The sequence below is a fragment of the Macaca mulatta genome, chromosome 3 (genome assembly GCF_049350105.2).
Source record: "Macaca mulatta isolate MMU2019108-1 chromosome 3, T2T-MMU8v2.0, whole genome shotgun sequence".
In the NCBI taxonomy this organism is placed as follows: Eukaryota; Metazoa; Chordata; class Mammalia; order Primates; family Cercopithecidae; genus Macaca; species Macaca mulatta.
Genome location: NC_133408.1, coordinates 147,301,425 through 147,318,077, shown reverse-complemented (window position 1 = coordinate 147,318,077; position 16,653 = coordinate 147,301,425). Strand labels below are relative to the sequence as shown.

At 39.5% G+C, this 16,653-nt stretch overlaps 1 protein-coding gene across 2 annotated transcripts in view; it reads right to left on the bottom strand.

The window, feature by feature from the left end:
• Positions 1 to 16,653, bottom strand: part of SLC26A4 (solute carrier family 26 member 4) — a 56,294-nt gene that overhangs the window by 7,585 nt on the left and 32,056 nt on the right. For both annotated transcript variants that reach the window (XM_077997169.1, XM_028846168.2), the window contains 8 exons: positions 14,530 to 14,607; positions 14,294 to 14,389; positions 12,968 to 13,074; positions 10,889 to 10,958; positions 8,723 to 8,815; positions 7,685 to 7,780; positions 6,826 to 7,056; positions 4,516 to 4,570 (listed from right to left, as the gene is read on the bottom strand). In XM_077997169.1, coding sequence (XP_077853295.1) covers positions 4,516 to 4,570; positions 6,826 to 7,056; positions 7,685 to 7,780; positions 8,723 to 8,815; positions 10,889 to 10,958; positions 12,968 to 13,074; positions 14,294 to 14,389; positions 14,530 to 14,607 — 826 coding nt within the window. The remainder of the gene's footprint in view (positions 1 to 4,515; positions 4,571 to 6,825; positions 7,057 to 7,684; positions 7,781 to 8,722; positions 8,816 to 10,888; positions 10,959 to 12,967; positions 13,075 to 14,293; positions 14,390 to 14,529; positions 14,608 to 16,653) is intronic.

Sequence of the window (16,653 nt, the reverse complement as noted above, 5' to 3'; positions counted from 1 at the left end):
GCTGGGATTACAGATGTGAGCCGCCATGCCCGGCCTATTTATTTATTTAAATCTTAACTCTAGCTTGGCAATCGGAGGTTATTTAAAGGTTGTTTCTAAATATGGACTTAGGAAGGAAATCAAAACAAGGCAGAAAGGAACCAGTAGATAGGAAAGATGTGGGAAAAAATTTACAAGTATGAAGATACAAAGAAAATTGAAAAGAGAGTAATTTTTTCTTTTGTACAGGAGAGAACCTTATATGGTCAAAATGATAAGGAGAAAAGAAAAGTAAATCTTTGTCCTAAGGTACAATGCCAATTTTAAAAAAGGAAGTATAGGACAAAATGAAGGTTTAAGCAAGTTGTAGAAGGTTTGTAGAAGATAAATATCATGAAAAATTTTATGTGATTGAGTTAGCTAAAATTAGAAGGGAATCATTTATAAGTTTTATAAGCTCAATAAAAATTGAGCATTAATATTAAAGTACACTGATGGAAGGCTAAAGTTTTGGCCCATGTGTTGGAACAATAGAGTTTTCTCAGAGGATTGGTTTGCTCTTAATAGAAAATTGTGAGAGGATTTTCTTTATCTTCTAGGTAACTGGCCTAGAAAACAGGGATTTCATGTTTCATCAAGATAACTCTTCTTGTGCTTTGTGCCTTTGAACTCTTTTGTCACTTTGGTTTTATTTCATAGTGACCTATGATCCTATTTTGATCAAATGTTTTAAACCTTCGGTGTTTGACAAACTTCTCAAAAATCAAAATTAAGTTTTTTTGACCTTGAACTAACTTTGGGATGTTCCAGAGGACCCTGGAGTTTCTTAAAGAATCTGTAAAGGAGAGATGTTAAACCAAGTGGCCTTATGTTAAATTATATGAGAAGCACTGTTAAAATAAGAAACGATGTTTAACCTTCTTTGAGCTATATTTATATAGATATAGTATTAATATGTTCCAAAATTATATAACATTCCTAGAAATGTGATATGTCTTGGTATAAATGCTACCAGTCATAATTTTGGTTATTTTAAATTGTTGTGTGGCACAGAAATAACCAAATATCCTTGTCAACTGGGTAACTCATTGGGTAACTCAGATCTTTAAATATAGCCACTTTAAGTCTTGTTGTCCACAGTTAATTGTTTTGTTCTGATACTTTTTCTGAAAGCTCTTTGTAAGCCATTGTAATTCTAAAATGCTGTGACTTCAAAGAGTCATATGGGAAGAATGAAAAGGACTCTGACAAATACAAGTTTCTAATAACTTTGAATTCATACCATTCGATGGAATTAAACTGCCAGCCAAGATCAAACAGAGCAAGAATTAATTACATGAGACTGAATGAACTGATGAAGAAGAATTATGAGTTTTATGGCTTTTTTTATTTGAAACATTGCTGGTTTTTTTAATATTTGTTTTCAAGATTTAAAGAAAATTTTTCTTTAAAGCTATCTGTAGTTTAAAGCCACTTGGTTAAGCATACTTTTTTTTTTTTTTTTTTTTTGAGACAGGGTCTCACTCTGTCACCCAGGTTGGAGTGCAGTGACGTCATCTGGGCTCACTGCAACCTCCGCTTCCCCAGCTCAAGTGATTCTCAGCCTCAGCCTCCATGCCCAGCTAATTTTTTGTATTTTTTGTAGTAACGGGGTTTTGCCATGTTGCCAGGCTGGTCTCGAACTCTGAGCTCAAGGCAATCACCCACCTTTTCCTCCCAAAGTGCTGGGATTACAGATGTGAGCCACAGCACCCAGCCTAGTTAAGCATACTTTCATAAACAAAAATTGAAACATTTGCTTTTCCTCTCTACCTGATCCTTCCAGAATTTGGAAACTCTTTGTGAGTATTCTTATTTTTCTGGCAATATGATTATTTACATAAAAGTTCAATAAGAATCTGTTCTTTTAAATAGAATACAATTGGAAAACATTGGTTATATTATCAAGGCTTTGACTAGAATATCATATTTGAAAATGTGCACAGAATTCCTGGCTTCAAGGGCTCCTAGCCTTACAGTGAGTGAATAAAAAGTTGTTGCTTCCTGGGAGGCCCAGGAACTTCAAGATATTAGATACATCAGGCAAAGTCTAATGTCTGCCTTGGTTTTTTTTTTTTTTTTTTTTTTTGAGACGGAGTCTCACGCTGTTGCCCAGGCTGGAGTGCAGTGGCGCGATCTCGGCTCACTGCAAGCTCCGCCTCCCGGGTTCCCGCCATTCTCCTGCCTCAGCCTCCTGAGTAGCTGGGACTACAGGCGCCCGCCACCGCGCCCGGCTAATTTTTTGTATTTTTTAGTAGAGACGGGGTTTCACTGTGGTCTCGATCTTCTGACCTTGTGATCCGCCCGCCTCGGCCTCCCAAAGTGCTGGGATTACAGGCTTGAGCCACCGCGCCCGGCCTCGTCTGCCTTCGTTTAACTTCATAGCATCAAGAAGTTTTAAAAAGTCCAATCTGAGATTCCTTGTCAAAATTTCCGGCAAAGCAATTATTTTTTGGAGACGTGGTCTCACTGTGTTGCCCAGGCTATAGTGCAGTGGCTATTCACAGGCACAATCATAGTGCACTGAAGCCTTGAATTCCTGGGCTCAGGCAATCCTCTCACCTCAGACTCTCAAATAGCTGGGATTGCAGGCATGCAACACCTCACCTGGCTTGGCAAAGTAAATTTAAAATGAGTCACCTATGTAGTTATTCTTGCTGCACTGTGTAAATAATCAATCAGACCAAGTTTGAGACTAAACTTATTTTGTAAACAAATTGGTCTACCATGATTGTCTTTGATAGAAATGGAGGTGACTATAGAAAGAAAAACATATGGTTCAAAAGAAAAGCATAGTAAAACTGTTCTTAGACTGTAGCCCTGTTCAATGTTTATGAGTGTTTATTGTCTACCTGTAGACTGAACTGGATTCTTAATTCTTTTAGCTTTCACTAATATCTGGCTATAACACTCCAATGAAGACCAAGAAGTACTCAATTCCTGAAGCTCTGTAAGTTGAAGCTGAACAACTCAGCATACATTTCAAGAGGTGACTCTCATGCTTAAACTGTGGGCCACAGAGAGAGTTCACCAGAATGCTGGATGCCACAACTAGAGACAATAAAACTACAAACCAAAACGAGAAGTCGCCAACTTCATGCTGTAGACAGCTCCAAGACTGTCAGAACAAGACTCCCTATCATAAGATTCTTATCCCTTTTAATTTTCCCTTACTTTTGCCTACCTCTTTCACTTGGCAGGATAGTGCTGTAGTTAAAATTTCACAATCAGTAGCTTCTTTGGGTAACTTACACTTTCTGCTTTAATTTAAACCAGTCATGGAATGCTAGATTACCTGCTAACTCAACAAGGAAGCATCTGTGCAGTTGGTGACACTTCTTGTTGCACATATATAAATACATCAGGTAACTTGGTTAAAACAGGTAGACTCCTTGTCAGGCTATTCAATTTTAGTTGGTTTGGTTCATGGGAACCCTGGCTAAGGAGCATACTATAAACCCTTGGTGTTATCATCCCAATAGTCATAATAGCAGGTACGTTATACCCTCTCAAAGTTTTAAATGTTTCCACATAGCCACCTGTCAGACATCAAATGGTTTCCCTCTGAAACAACAAAAACTCAGAGAAATGCATGATAATGAGGAGGGCACCATAAGCTATACATGACCTCCTGAGACCAGAAACCCAAAATAATGGTAACAGGGTAGCACTGATCTCCTGCATTTTGTTCACTCTTACCTAGGTGAGAACCTGATCAAACGGGGGGAAATCATCAAATAAAAATGGTGAAGGCCGTTGTCTTAGTCCCCTTGAGTTTTGCCCTCCCAGAGCTTTGCAGCTTCTAGTAGCCAGAATGAAGGAGTAGAGCAGCCTTCGGTGGCTCAAGCAGCTGTGCCCATCCTGCGGTCATGCAAGACACAGGCACATAGTAAAATAAAAAATAAAAATAAAAGGCCATTGTTTTAGACTAAGCTCCTGCACTAGGCCCCAACAGACAAGACTAAAAATCAAAATGGAGTCACTCATGCTAAAGTTTCAAGTTATCCAACCTAAACTAAATTGTTATCTGACCTTTGAAGAAATCAGGAGAGAGGGGTAAGAGCAAATTTCCCAAAACAGCCAGTTTAAATTTCCAGTTGGCATAATAAAGCTTTCTCTGCAATAAACCTCATACAAAAAAGTATCCTGCCATGACCTCATGTTAACTAATCCATTATTTTCCTATTGTTCTGTCTCACTGTCTCTGACTTGCAAGAAAAGTAACTTTGAATGGACTAATAGACTCTTTGTCGTTTGCTTTTGCTGTCTTTGGCCTTTTCTGTCTATGAAACCGACCTCTTCCGCTTAGTTCCTTGGAACACTTATTCTGTTTTATGGAATGAAGCATTGCCAGATTCTAGAATTGCAAATAAATGCAATTGAGATCTTTAAAAGAAAAAAAAAAGGGCCTTTAGACATAATGTGCCCACAGTCCCAGGTAGGAGAAAGGGCTTAGGGGAAAGTCTTACAGGTAGATATGTAGATATATGTATTTACCTTGAAGTGATGCAAAATACACATTCACATCAATTCTTTGGAATTCTTTGACAATCTAAAAATAAAAAAGGAGAGTTTGTAACAATTAATAACCTTATCTGCCCATAATTCAGTAGCATTCAGTTACTTGCTCAGGAGAAACATCATTACTTCCATGGTTAATCAGGACTTTAAGGAAAGGTTATTATTGCAAAACCATGGAGGTTTTCAACCTACAGTAATGGTATAATTAGGATTAGATCTCAAGAGATGGCAACATCCAGCACTCAATAGCACAGCACCTGATAGCATGGAGGTGCTAAATAAATATTTGTGGAAAGAAGAGAGTACAGGAGGCTTCTTAATATAGGCCCTGCTGATTGGAGAAGAGATATGGGTGTGGCTATGCTCATCGGGTTCAAAATGTTACAATTGACCTAAAAGTCAAGGCCTCTACTTTGAATGTCAGTGACCTGACTGTGATTTCATGCTACAGCTTTACAAGGTGTTACTCATTGGGAGAAACTGGGTAAGGGGTACATAGGATCTAAATATTATTCCTTAAAACTACATGTGAATTTATAATTATGTTAAAATAAACATTTAATTTTAAAAAGTCAAGACACAAGACCCTTGGTCAATAACAAAAGAGAATTTGAGAATTATGGAGGAACACAAATTAAGACCTCTGTTCAAGTATAAAGTTTGGAGTCTTCTTTAGCTATCATAATATTTGAAAGTAAATATTTGTTGTGTGGGAAATATTCTGGCATTAAATATGTTAAGACTCTCCCCAAAAGTAATTCATTAAACTCTCTGGCCAATACAATCTACAATGGATCTCAGCCAATGCTTAGAGTGAAATGTACAACAAAGAACAAGAGTGTTTTCAAATGAGCTAATAACAAAATCTGCTAAGAGAACTAGAACAGAATCTGTCAGCATATTCTCATACTCTTTTGCCAAGCACAATCACTTCTCTACCTTACCTACCTAGTACACACATCCTGGAATCATTTCCTCCCCTTACAGAGGTAGCATAGAAGCCCTAGCTAAGCTGAACCTCAGTTAGGAGTCAGCTTCATATTATTACATCTGATCGTTGGTGTCTTGACCTGCTTACTTTTCTGCCTGACCCTCTTGATACCTACCTGAAGCTTCACCTAAACTTGATGCTTCAGGTGATGTTCTATTCATCTTCCTTGGAGCACTTACTACAGTTGTTATTTAGAAGATGACTTAATGTTTGCCTTCTCCTCCAGACTGCTAAGTCCCACGTAGGTAGAAACTGTGTCTACTTCATCACTAGTCTCTTGTGCCTGGCAGAGTGCTTAGCACACATTAGGCATTTCACATCTATTTGTTGAAAGAATTAATGATCTTCAGCTTGCATAACTGGTTTCTGATATCATTATTGTTTCTATCCTGCATACTTCTCAACTCTTGCTTTGACTTTCTAGATGCCTGACCTGCTTGCTTCCTACTCTAACCTCTTAATAATGCCTGGTTTTTCCAGTCCTACCATACACCTGGTATTCCTTATCCTGTTGCTGTTAACATAACAAATAGAAATGTAATACTTAACAAACTTTTGCCATTTTTTCTTCTTTTCATATTCCATGTGCTGTACATTCTCAGAAAGATAAAACATAATAAATGTGAATTAATTTGCTGGGGAGTATCTTTGAATCAGAGATATATATATATATATATTTTTTTTTTTTTTTTTTTTTTTTTTTGAAACGAGTCTCACTGTCGCCTAGGCTGGAGTGCAGTGGCACAATCTTAGTTGCAACCTCTGCCTCCCGGGTTCAAGCGATTCTCCTGCCACAGCCTCCTAGCAGCTGGGACTTTGTATTTTTGGTAGAGACGGGGTTTCACGATATTGGCCAGGCTGGTCTCGAACTCCTGACCTCATGATCAACCTGCCTCAGCCTCCCAAAGTGCTAGGTTACAGGCGTGAGCCACCACGCCCGGCCTGAATCAGATACTCTTCTAAACACCTTATATCTATTAGCGTATTTAATCCTTGTAACAACTTATGAAGGTAGATACCATCATTACCTCCATATTACAGATGAAGAAACTGAGATATAGACAGATTAAGCAACTTGCCCAGGGTCATACTGCTAGTAAGTGGTGAAGCCAGTATCTACCCCAGGTAGTCTGGTTCCAGAGGCTATGCTTTAAAATATTACACTTTTTTACAAAAGCATTCACCTAGAAAAACTACAAAGCCCATGTATTTGCCCTGTTGCAATACTGGACAACCCACATCATTTTACTATTGCCAAAGCTCCGAATGTATAATTCAGGAAACCAGAACCTTACCACCCTCAGTGACCTCACTCCAACAACGTCCAGGAAAGATATAGCTCCACAGTCAAGCACGAGGCTATGGATGGGCACTTTGGGAACGTTCACTTTGACTGGAAGCTCAGAGTTCCAATCCACTTGAATCTCTATTTCTTTGGTTGGGGTATCAAGTTCCTCCGGATCTTCAATATCTTCATCAGGCTCAAAAGCATTATTTGTTGAACCAGCATCACTTATGATGCCATTCTAAACAAAGAAAACACTGTCAACTTAATTGTGAAAGATTTGAAATGTCTTTCAACCATTCATATCAAATTATCCAAAACTCCTACACACTGTTCCTTGGTAAGCAAAACATCAAGGAGATGAATTCTTAAGGATGAGTTTCACCTCAGCCCAAACTTTGATGTTGTCTAGGAAGAAAACTGGGAGAACAGAGGAGCCAAGAAACTTGTTTTCTGGAAGACTGTGGAACTTTGCCAAGAAATACACTGGCCAGAGAGTCTGAGTAAAAGTTAATAGCTCCAAAAGTCTATGGACTTACTGCCTTCTCTGGTGGGTAGTTTTCTGGCATTGAATTTGCACTTATTTTGTTCCTTTCAGTAAAAATAAAGTATAAAAAATAATGCAGACGTTCTTCATGGTGGAGGAAAAAAATCGCATCCTGTGTTTCCAGGCAGCGCTGCTGATTTTATTTCATTCCCTTCTACTCCCTCTTGCCTATAAGAATAGCTCAGTTGTTCTTTGACACGTACATGTCATTTGTTCGTTCACATCTGGATACTAAAGGGGATATATTTAATTTTAGACCATCTAACTGCTCTCATCAGGGAAAGGAAAGAATTTAAGGGGGAAAAGAAAGATGTTGTCTCACCTTTGTTGCTCTTAATTGTCCATTTTTTATGAGTTTCTGTATTTTCCTCAGTGCTTTCAGCCTCTTATTATATACTCTAATGGCATCAAATCCAACCTTTGGAAATAAATGTCAAGTTACTTAAAGTGCCTGGCACCTAAAGCTTGTTAATGGCCACTGTTATCTGTTATCTGGAAAGGCTATTTCTCAAAGGGTATAATTCCTTGAGATATCCTGCCAAAACAGAAATTGTAAGGTCTGGTGGAGTAGATCTCTGTCTACTCCCAGGCTACCCTACTCCTACCCAGAAGCTCAGGGAAGACAGTAGTATATTAAAGGCACCAAGACAGTAAAAGACAAAACAGGAAAAAAAAAAAAAAAAAAAACCCCACCAAATACCCTCTTTAGCTTTAAGTCTGGGTTTTCCAAATTCCCTTGGTATCACAGAGCCCTTTTGTTATTGCAAAATCTGTGAACATTCCTCTGAATCAGTTTGCCCTGGAACTCACTTAGAAAAACACTGATTTAGAGGCAAACTCCAAGTTCAAAGCATAGCATGGCATTCAGTACCAGAATTTTCTACTTATTTATTCCAATAGTATTTTTTACTTTTTGCTGCAACAGGGCAACCCTACCTCCGATATCTGTTTCCACTGTCTCTCAGCTCACATAGTTCTCAAACAATTGACGTGATTTCTTTCCTTCCGCCAACTGCTGCACAAAGCCTGTTAGTCCAACTAACCTGGATCTCTTCCTTCCATGAACTCTCAACTGTCTATACTACTTATTTGGAACTTACTCAAATTCTGCCTAGAAACATCTCTAATGTTTTTGTCTGGCATAGTTATTACTACCTGGATTTTAACATATGTATTTTTTAATCCCCAAATAGACTCTACATTATTTGAAGGCAAGGATGTTATATTTTAATTCTTATCGCCCTACACAAAGGCAAGAGGGTCTAGGGCCTATTCCTGGTTGGAACCCTATAAATACTTGTAGAATGAATGAAGTCTCAAAAGAGGTTAGAAAACAAATTTCTAGTGATAAAATACTTACTGTGGACTTGATACATTTTTTAAAACCATCAACATTGCCATAGAAAATAGGACTGGAAAATCTAAGAATCTTCACTCCTTGAGGTTCTTCAATCTGGCATTAAAAGAAATTGTCTGAGGTTAAATAATTTCAAGCCTCAAGTATTTAATTACATTTCTGGCTATTTAGCAAGGAGCCAGGTCACAGTTGCTCAGAGGAGCTGGGTAGCAGCACTCAACTTTTCTTTTCTTTTCTTTCTTTCTTTCTTTCTTTCTTTCTTTCTTTCTTTCTTTCTTTCTTTCTTTCTTTCTTTCTTTCTTTCTTTTTCTTTCTTTCTGTTTGTTTGTTTTTGAGATGGAGTTTCGCTTTGTTGCCCAGGCTGATGTACAGTGGCACAATCTCGGCTCACTGCAACCTCTACCTCCTGGGTTCAAGTGATTCTCCTGCCTCAGCCTCCTGAGTAGTTGGGATTACAGGTGCTGCCACCACGCCCCCCTAATTTTTCCATTTTTAGTAGAGACAGAGTTTCACCACATTGGCCAGGCTGGTCTCAAACTCCTGACCTCAAGTGATTTGCCCGCCTCAGCCTCCCAAAGTGCTGGGATTACAGGAGTGAGCCACTGTGCAAGGCCTCTTCAACTTTTCTTGAATAGGGAGGCAACCTAGGAGGCAGCAGGTTACAAAAACTTTTGGACTTCTACAGTCTCATAAAAGGTCAAAGTTAGAAAGGGCCTTAGAAAGCAATTTATTCAACACTTTGATTTCCAGATGAAGAAACTGAGGCTTAGAACACTGCCATGATTTGCCTGAAGTTCATACCACTGACTCTCCTGATTTTGCTAACGTTCTTTAAAAGCAGCAAAGAAAAAAAAGCAAAATCAAGGGGATTTGTGGAACTGAGGCCTATGATATCATCTGCTGTTCTCACCCTGACATACAATGGCCACACCCAAAATATAACCCATGAATCATAGAATCATAGACTTTCTGGTCTTCAGGAATCAGCAATTTTAGTCTAGCAACTTCAGATGAGAAAACTGAGGTCCTGAGATGCTGAATGACTTGGGCAAAGTCTCACCAAGATGCAGCCTAGAAGTCAGAATTCCCTAACTCAGCTTAGAGCTCCCTGCCCCAAAGCCAAAAACATCTCTAAATCATTTTAACTCTTAATGGCATTTGGCTCAACATAACGTAAAGATCGCGGAAATAAATTAAGTAGCAGCTACTGAAATCCCAGGTTCAATGTCCAACATTTTTTTAATGTTAAGGTAAAATTAGACTACAACTTCGCAGGGTTCACATTATTATTATTATTATTATTTGCTAAATTTGTATTTTCTTAATTTACTTTCTCTGCTTTTTTATCTTTGTTTCCTCTAGTCATCACTAAGCAATTTTATTTGCAGCTGACACAAGTCAATCAATGGGATGTTTAATTTCTTTGTTTTTCATTTCTTGTGTCATACATTATTTCTTCTAATTCCAGAGATAAAGCAAAGTATCAAATAATAAGGTCTTGGTCATAGAGAACTTGATAATCTCTTGTTAGAACTGAATAAAGAAAATCTTACAGAAGATAAGAATTATATACCAGATAAATACAATTTTGGATGAACGTCTAGAAATTGCCTATTATTTTTAAATTCCTCTTACAATGGTTTTATATTAAAATGACATTCAGCTGGCCAGGCGCGGTGGCTCACGCCTGTAATCCCAACACTTTGGGAGGCCAAGACCAGCAAATCACTTGAGTTCAGGAGTTTGAGACCAGCCTGGGCAACATGGTGAAACCCTGTCTCTACTAAAAATACAAAAATTAGCCAGGCATGGTGGCACCTGCCTGTAATCCCAGTCACTAGGGAGGCTGAGACAAGAGAATCACTTGAACCCAGGAGGCAGAGAGTGCAGTGAGCTGAGATCATGCTGCTGCACTACAGCCTGGGTGAAGAGACTCCATCTAAAAAGAAAAAGAAAAAAAAAAGACATTCAACTAGCATGGATAAAATTCATATAAGACATGGGTGTCAGAAGGTGCATTGGATCAAAAGTTTTCGTGGCACCCCCTATGGACTAACAGACTTTCCCAATAGGTATTTCTCCCTTTGGCTACCTTGTACATAAAACAGAGCTGCTGAAATTTCAGGCTAGTAAATCCAAGTCCAGCAAATGTCTCACAATGGTACTTACGTTTTTGTAATTCTTGGTACTTTTGTAGATATCTGTGCTAGGAATGCTTCCAAGGCCATTCCAAGAAGGACTAGAAGAAAAAATATCAAGGTCAAGATTTTTTGGAACAGCCATATTTTGGAATAAAAAGTTAAAAACAACAGCTACTAAAGAGCCCATCATTCTGGTGTTTTGGACTCTGTCTTTATTGCAGATGACATTTTCCTGTAGCTAACTCTGAAATGAACAGCTGGTGTTTGTGTGGAATCGGCAGGGGAGGGGAGAAACTGTGCCTCTCTTCTGATGGCTGAGAGAAATAATGAGCATCATACTTGCACGTGCACAACACGTTATAGGATAAGCAAAGAGCTTTCACACATGTGAAATCTTATTTAAGCCCTGCCATAACCCTGAAAGGTCATCAGTATTATCCTGATTTTTATTGTTAAGTAAACTTCTTAAGAGAAGTAAGAAAAGGCCTGGAGGCAAAGGGCAGCAGAGTCTCTGTCTTTAACCCCTTGGTCTTGCAGTGCCTGGCACTTCTTTGTGACTTAGTCATTTTTTATAGAAATAGGAGACTGGGAAGACCAGAAATAAGTCCTTCCAGTCAACCAGACTATTGATTTCCTGTTCCTGATGCAATCAGATAAATTCCGTGATTCTTCATGTGTGACTAGAGACATGCTCAATACAATTCCTGAAGAAAGAGTATCTGTTTAGTGTACTTTCAGCATTGTGCTCTCTGGATCAGCATGATAATTACTGGAAATTAAATACTGTGGAGGATACTGCTTTTTGTTGGCTAAAAGCCTAGATACCAAACTAGCAGCTAAAATGTGCCACCAGTTTTACCTTGGCTTGCAGGGTTGTGCTGATTTTTAACTTAAAAGTTCGTAAGCTAATCTCTCTCTGTAAAACCCTTCTTTTCCAACCACATCCACCCAAGAAAAAATAGATACTGAGGCGTATACAGCATGAGAGACAGCATCTTCTAAGGAGAGTTTCTGAGACGTGTCCTCGCAGCAAATTGGGCACTTTGGGAGCCTGCAAACCTTCTCGGGCCCTTGGGCAATCATTTAGGGTGCTGAGGTAGAAAACACAAGCCTTTTGGGTAGGCACCAATACGCCAAGGTAGGGAAGGAGGGCAGGAAGGAGAACTGGCTGGTGGAACAGGAGAGGTGAGCTGATGCTAAGCTGAAGACACCTATCCTGATGTTTTTCCAGGTGTCTTCTTCTTTCATGGCCCAAGCACAGGCAGAGCAGGGGCCAGAAGTCTGAAAAGATGATGGACACCTTGAGGAGGGAGAGAGAGACTCTGTTCCCCTCTAGGCCCAGGAGAGCACTTAACTAATGCCTCTCTAGAATAAAAACAAAACCAACCAAAAAACCACCTACAGGCTCCTCACCTTCCCTCACAGGATGTTTTCCATTATTTAAATCATGTCTTTGCTGCCTTCACTCTGCATATGAGCTAATTGTTTCCTTCACATAATCGTGCGGTTTATTGGTTATATGCCTTATTGGTTATACGACAGGGTTGATTGAATTTTGGCTGTCATCAGCTATTTTAAAGTCCTCCTGTTCTGGGTTATGTAACTTTTGGTTACTAGCTTTAAAAAAAGAAAATGAACTATAATATATAGCAGCTGTCTTGTCCCAAGCCTGTGCCCAGCGCCTTGCATTCCTCATCTCATTTAAAGAAGTAACTACAAAGCCACCTCAGCCTTCGGCTAAACTATGTACCTTTCACTCTTACCACAACTAAATGGAGAGCACAGCAGTGGAGGACATGACTAGGCACATAGGTTCAAATCTTAGCTCTGCCACCTACTAGCTGTGTGATCTTAGGGATGCTTCTTAGCCTTTCTGAATTTCTCTTTTCTCACCTGTAGAATGAGACGAGACTAATCAAACCTATTCAGAGGCTATTTTTGAAGATTAAGTATGTCTGTAAAACACTGTGTGCTTAATGCATAGAAGCACTCAATATACAGTAACTATAATGAAAGAAAGTGGCTTCACTACATTTATCAAAATGGTATAAGAAAGCTCAGAGTGTGTTTTTCTATTTATAGGAAATCTGGGTTTTACGTTACTCACAACTGAACTCTCAGGACCACAGTCAATAGTCCAAATACAAGGCCAGCTAGTAAACCAAGATCCAGCCCCAGAATGATGGACACTATACACGTAAACACCCAGATAACCTACGGAAAAAATAGAAATGAAAATAATTATATTAATGTATCAGGTACCATCATGTGATAACTACCTATAAAAATAAGATCAATTATCCACAAACAAATTACAGTTGTTTTTTTTTTCTTTTGAGACAGGGTCACACTCTGTTGCCCAGGCTAGAGTGCAATGTCACCATCATAGCTCACTGCAGCCTCCATCTTCTGGGCTCAAGTGATCCTCCTGCCTCACCCTCCCAAGTAGCTGGGACTACCCACAGCTACATACCACCACACCTGGCTAACTTTTAATTTTTTATTTGTAGTAGAGACAAGGTCTCACTGTGTTACCCAGGCTGGTCTCAAATTCCTGAGCTCAAGTGACCCTTCTGCCTACCAAAGTGCCGGGATTACAGGCGTGAGCCACTGTGCCTGCCCAAATCGCAGCTTTTTAAAAATATTGTGACTTCATTCATTTTATATTTAAGTGGCTGTAGAAACCGGGCTTCTCAATTAAGACCAACTGTCCCATTTTATTTATTTCTAACCTTTTGAATAGCTAATATATTTGCATGGTTCAGAAGGGAATTATTAAAAAGGGGAAAACTCTCGCTCACAACCCTCCCCCTTCTCCACCCATTCCCAACTTCCCTCCCTCCTTGTATCCACTTTTATTTCTGCCTGTGTCTGTGCTTTTCCCCAGCATTTCTATTCTGGTCTCTTTTTCACTTAACGATTTGTCTTGGAAAATTTTCCATATCAATATGTAGGAAGTCTTCTCATTCTTTTTATGGTTTAAATTAGAGAGGAACTCTGAAGGATTTAACTTCTGATTTTTAGTTTCTCAGAATAGTTGTGAAGGTTATGTTAGTCAGAGTTAAAGTCAGCATGGGTTTTTACATTTCGTATTTTGTTTTTGCATTGTTTTATATGTTGTTTGTCCTTCTAAACTAGGGCGTTTAAACATTTTTTTTTTTTCTTTTTACGTTTAGAAGGCCAAAGGTGTATGAATGAGCCTCATATGGGATTCTTGCTGGAAATTGACCTTCCCAGAGATACAGGATCTTCACAAAGTGCAGTTCACATGGAAGACTTCATGGCTTTGATTTATCCACACAATTCTAATTTCTCCTCTGGAGTTCCCAAAGTGCGAGTGAGACTTAGGGGATAGGGGGAATATAGTGATATGGCAGGAAGCATATAAGAACCAAATCTTATTTCAGATAAAAAGGGATGGTAGGTGACTTACAGCATCAATCTTATTCTGCCTCCACAGACGAGGAATGTCACACACCTGCATAAACATCCCTTTCAGGTTGGCAATCACAACAGCTGCTAAGACCGACTGCCAAGAGAGACAGAGAAGGCTGTGTTATTCAGGGAATGGTTTTCCATGTGATGATTGTTAAATCTCCTCTTATTTATCTGGTAGCAGAGTAGTGAAGGGAAATTACGCAATCGGTATGCCGAGAAGCAGGGTTATACCTTCTGCAAGGGTTCCAGAAGCTTCCCCAGGGCAAGAATAGCGATCATCACAATCCCAGCAGAGATGATGCCAGCAACCTGGAAGACACACACCTCCCATGAAAAGGATTCGTTCTTCTCCCTTGTGTCTTCCAGCTCACTGAATGTGTGTATGAGACAGCCTGTTCACAGACACACTTCATACTTCCCTGCCTCCCCCTTCTGCTCAATACTGGAGAGAAAAGTGAGAGTTATTTGCTCAAACTACAAAACTGAACAAAAATGCTATCTATATATGCTATGGCAGAGAAGTTAAAGAAAATATGGAAGCTGATCCCGTGAAATTAAAGCCAGTTTGACAGGGATTTTATTTAGAGATAGTACACAGCTGCAGTTTCGGCGTTTATTCAGGCCAACCTTCTAGTTATTTGCCATGGCAGGAAACATGGACCAACCCCCCTTTCCTAACAACAGAGATCATTGTCATATCTTGGGAAATAAATTCTCATGGCACATAGCTGATTCTTCTGCATTATTGAAGCTGCAGCTATAATAGCAACTCTGATAACACTTCATACTTGTAGCACATGGTCTCATTACAGTCTCAGAGAAAATAAATTTACTCATCCTGTTGCAAATTCAAAATGCCACATTGGCACATTGAGAGATGGGATTGTGTCTCCTGCTTCCTGGCACAGCTGAATGGAGGCAGGCTCAGAGCTTTGCCCCAAGGCAGCCTGAAACAGTGGCTATGGAGTGACAGGGCAATAGCAGGGGTAAAAGGAAGCTTCAGAAACTTTACCTTCGCTGGCAAAAATAGCTCTCCTAAGATCCATAAATAGGAGAGAGACTGAGGGGGTGGGAACTACTCTCTCGTTTGATTAGATGACCAATGAATTGTCTGTTGAGACAGCTGGGGCAGAGCCGAGGTGAAGATTAGAAGCTCTGAAACAAAGAAGAAAAGGAGGCAGAGAACTACAAGCAAAGCAATCAGAGGGGAAGCAACAGGGAAGATTGTGTTGAGCACAAGTACTGCCTAGTGCAAGAGGTCTGAGTTACAGGAGACAGACACAGCAAATATAAACAGAAAATTAGAAAGCATTCGCTCCACCTGGCAAATTGATCTGGAAAATTAATCTAAACATATTTAGATTATAGTTGGGTCAGCCTGAGGCAATATGATGTGTACAAGGTACTAAAAAGTGTGCTTCATATGTCCGGCTGCCTTTTCTATGCTCTTCCTATCCCCACCCTAGATTCCCAGTTCCCTGGTGCTCTTCCCCTTCTCCTAAGCAGAGAAGCTGATATGCTCCTTCCCTCCCTTCTCTTCGCTTTCCTTCATATCCCTTCCCTTCCTCTCCCTTCTCCTTCCTTCCATTTTCTTCTTTCCTTCCTTCCCTTATTCCTCCCTTCCTTCCTTGCATGCAATTACTCAACCAGTATTTACTAAGCCACTTGCGTCTCACTGTGGATGTGGAGCTCTGTAAACTGGAGAAAGACATGGAGATCTGGGGACAAGGACCACAGTCAGCTGCCAAACTCATGTCAGGAGGGTGACCACCTACTTGCCAAGTATATGTCATAATTAGTCGCCAATGATGGGAGGCCAAGGCTAATTTTGGCCACTATATTAAAATCGGTGAGTGATCAATTATTTGTACTTACTTGATAAGGCTTGTTTGTGAGAAACTCTGTAGACTTTATATCTACAAGCAGATTCAGTTACTAAAAAATTATTCTGTTAAGGGCGGGGGTAATCAGAGCTAAAGAGTGGCTTGTAATCAGAATTACTTTTCCATGAGTCAGAAGAAGTCAGATGGGGGTGAGGGAAAGAAAAGGTTCCAATGTTTAATTCTTCTACAATCTGTAGATGTGCTAAAAACAGTTCATGTCCACCAATACTCATTCTTCCATTCATTCATTCAGCAAATTCATGCCAGGTGCTTCTTATGTGCCAGGTACAATATATGTATCATAGATGCTAAGATGCTATTCTTACCTAAAGGATTGAAACAATGAGCATTTACAAGTATGTGCTAAGACTTTACATTTTCTTAGTTAATCCTCACACTATCCCTATGAGAGGGATGCAATTCTCATTTCCATTTTGTAGATGCTGAAACCAAAGTTCCAATATAAGAGAAA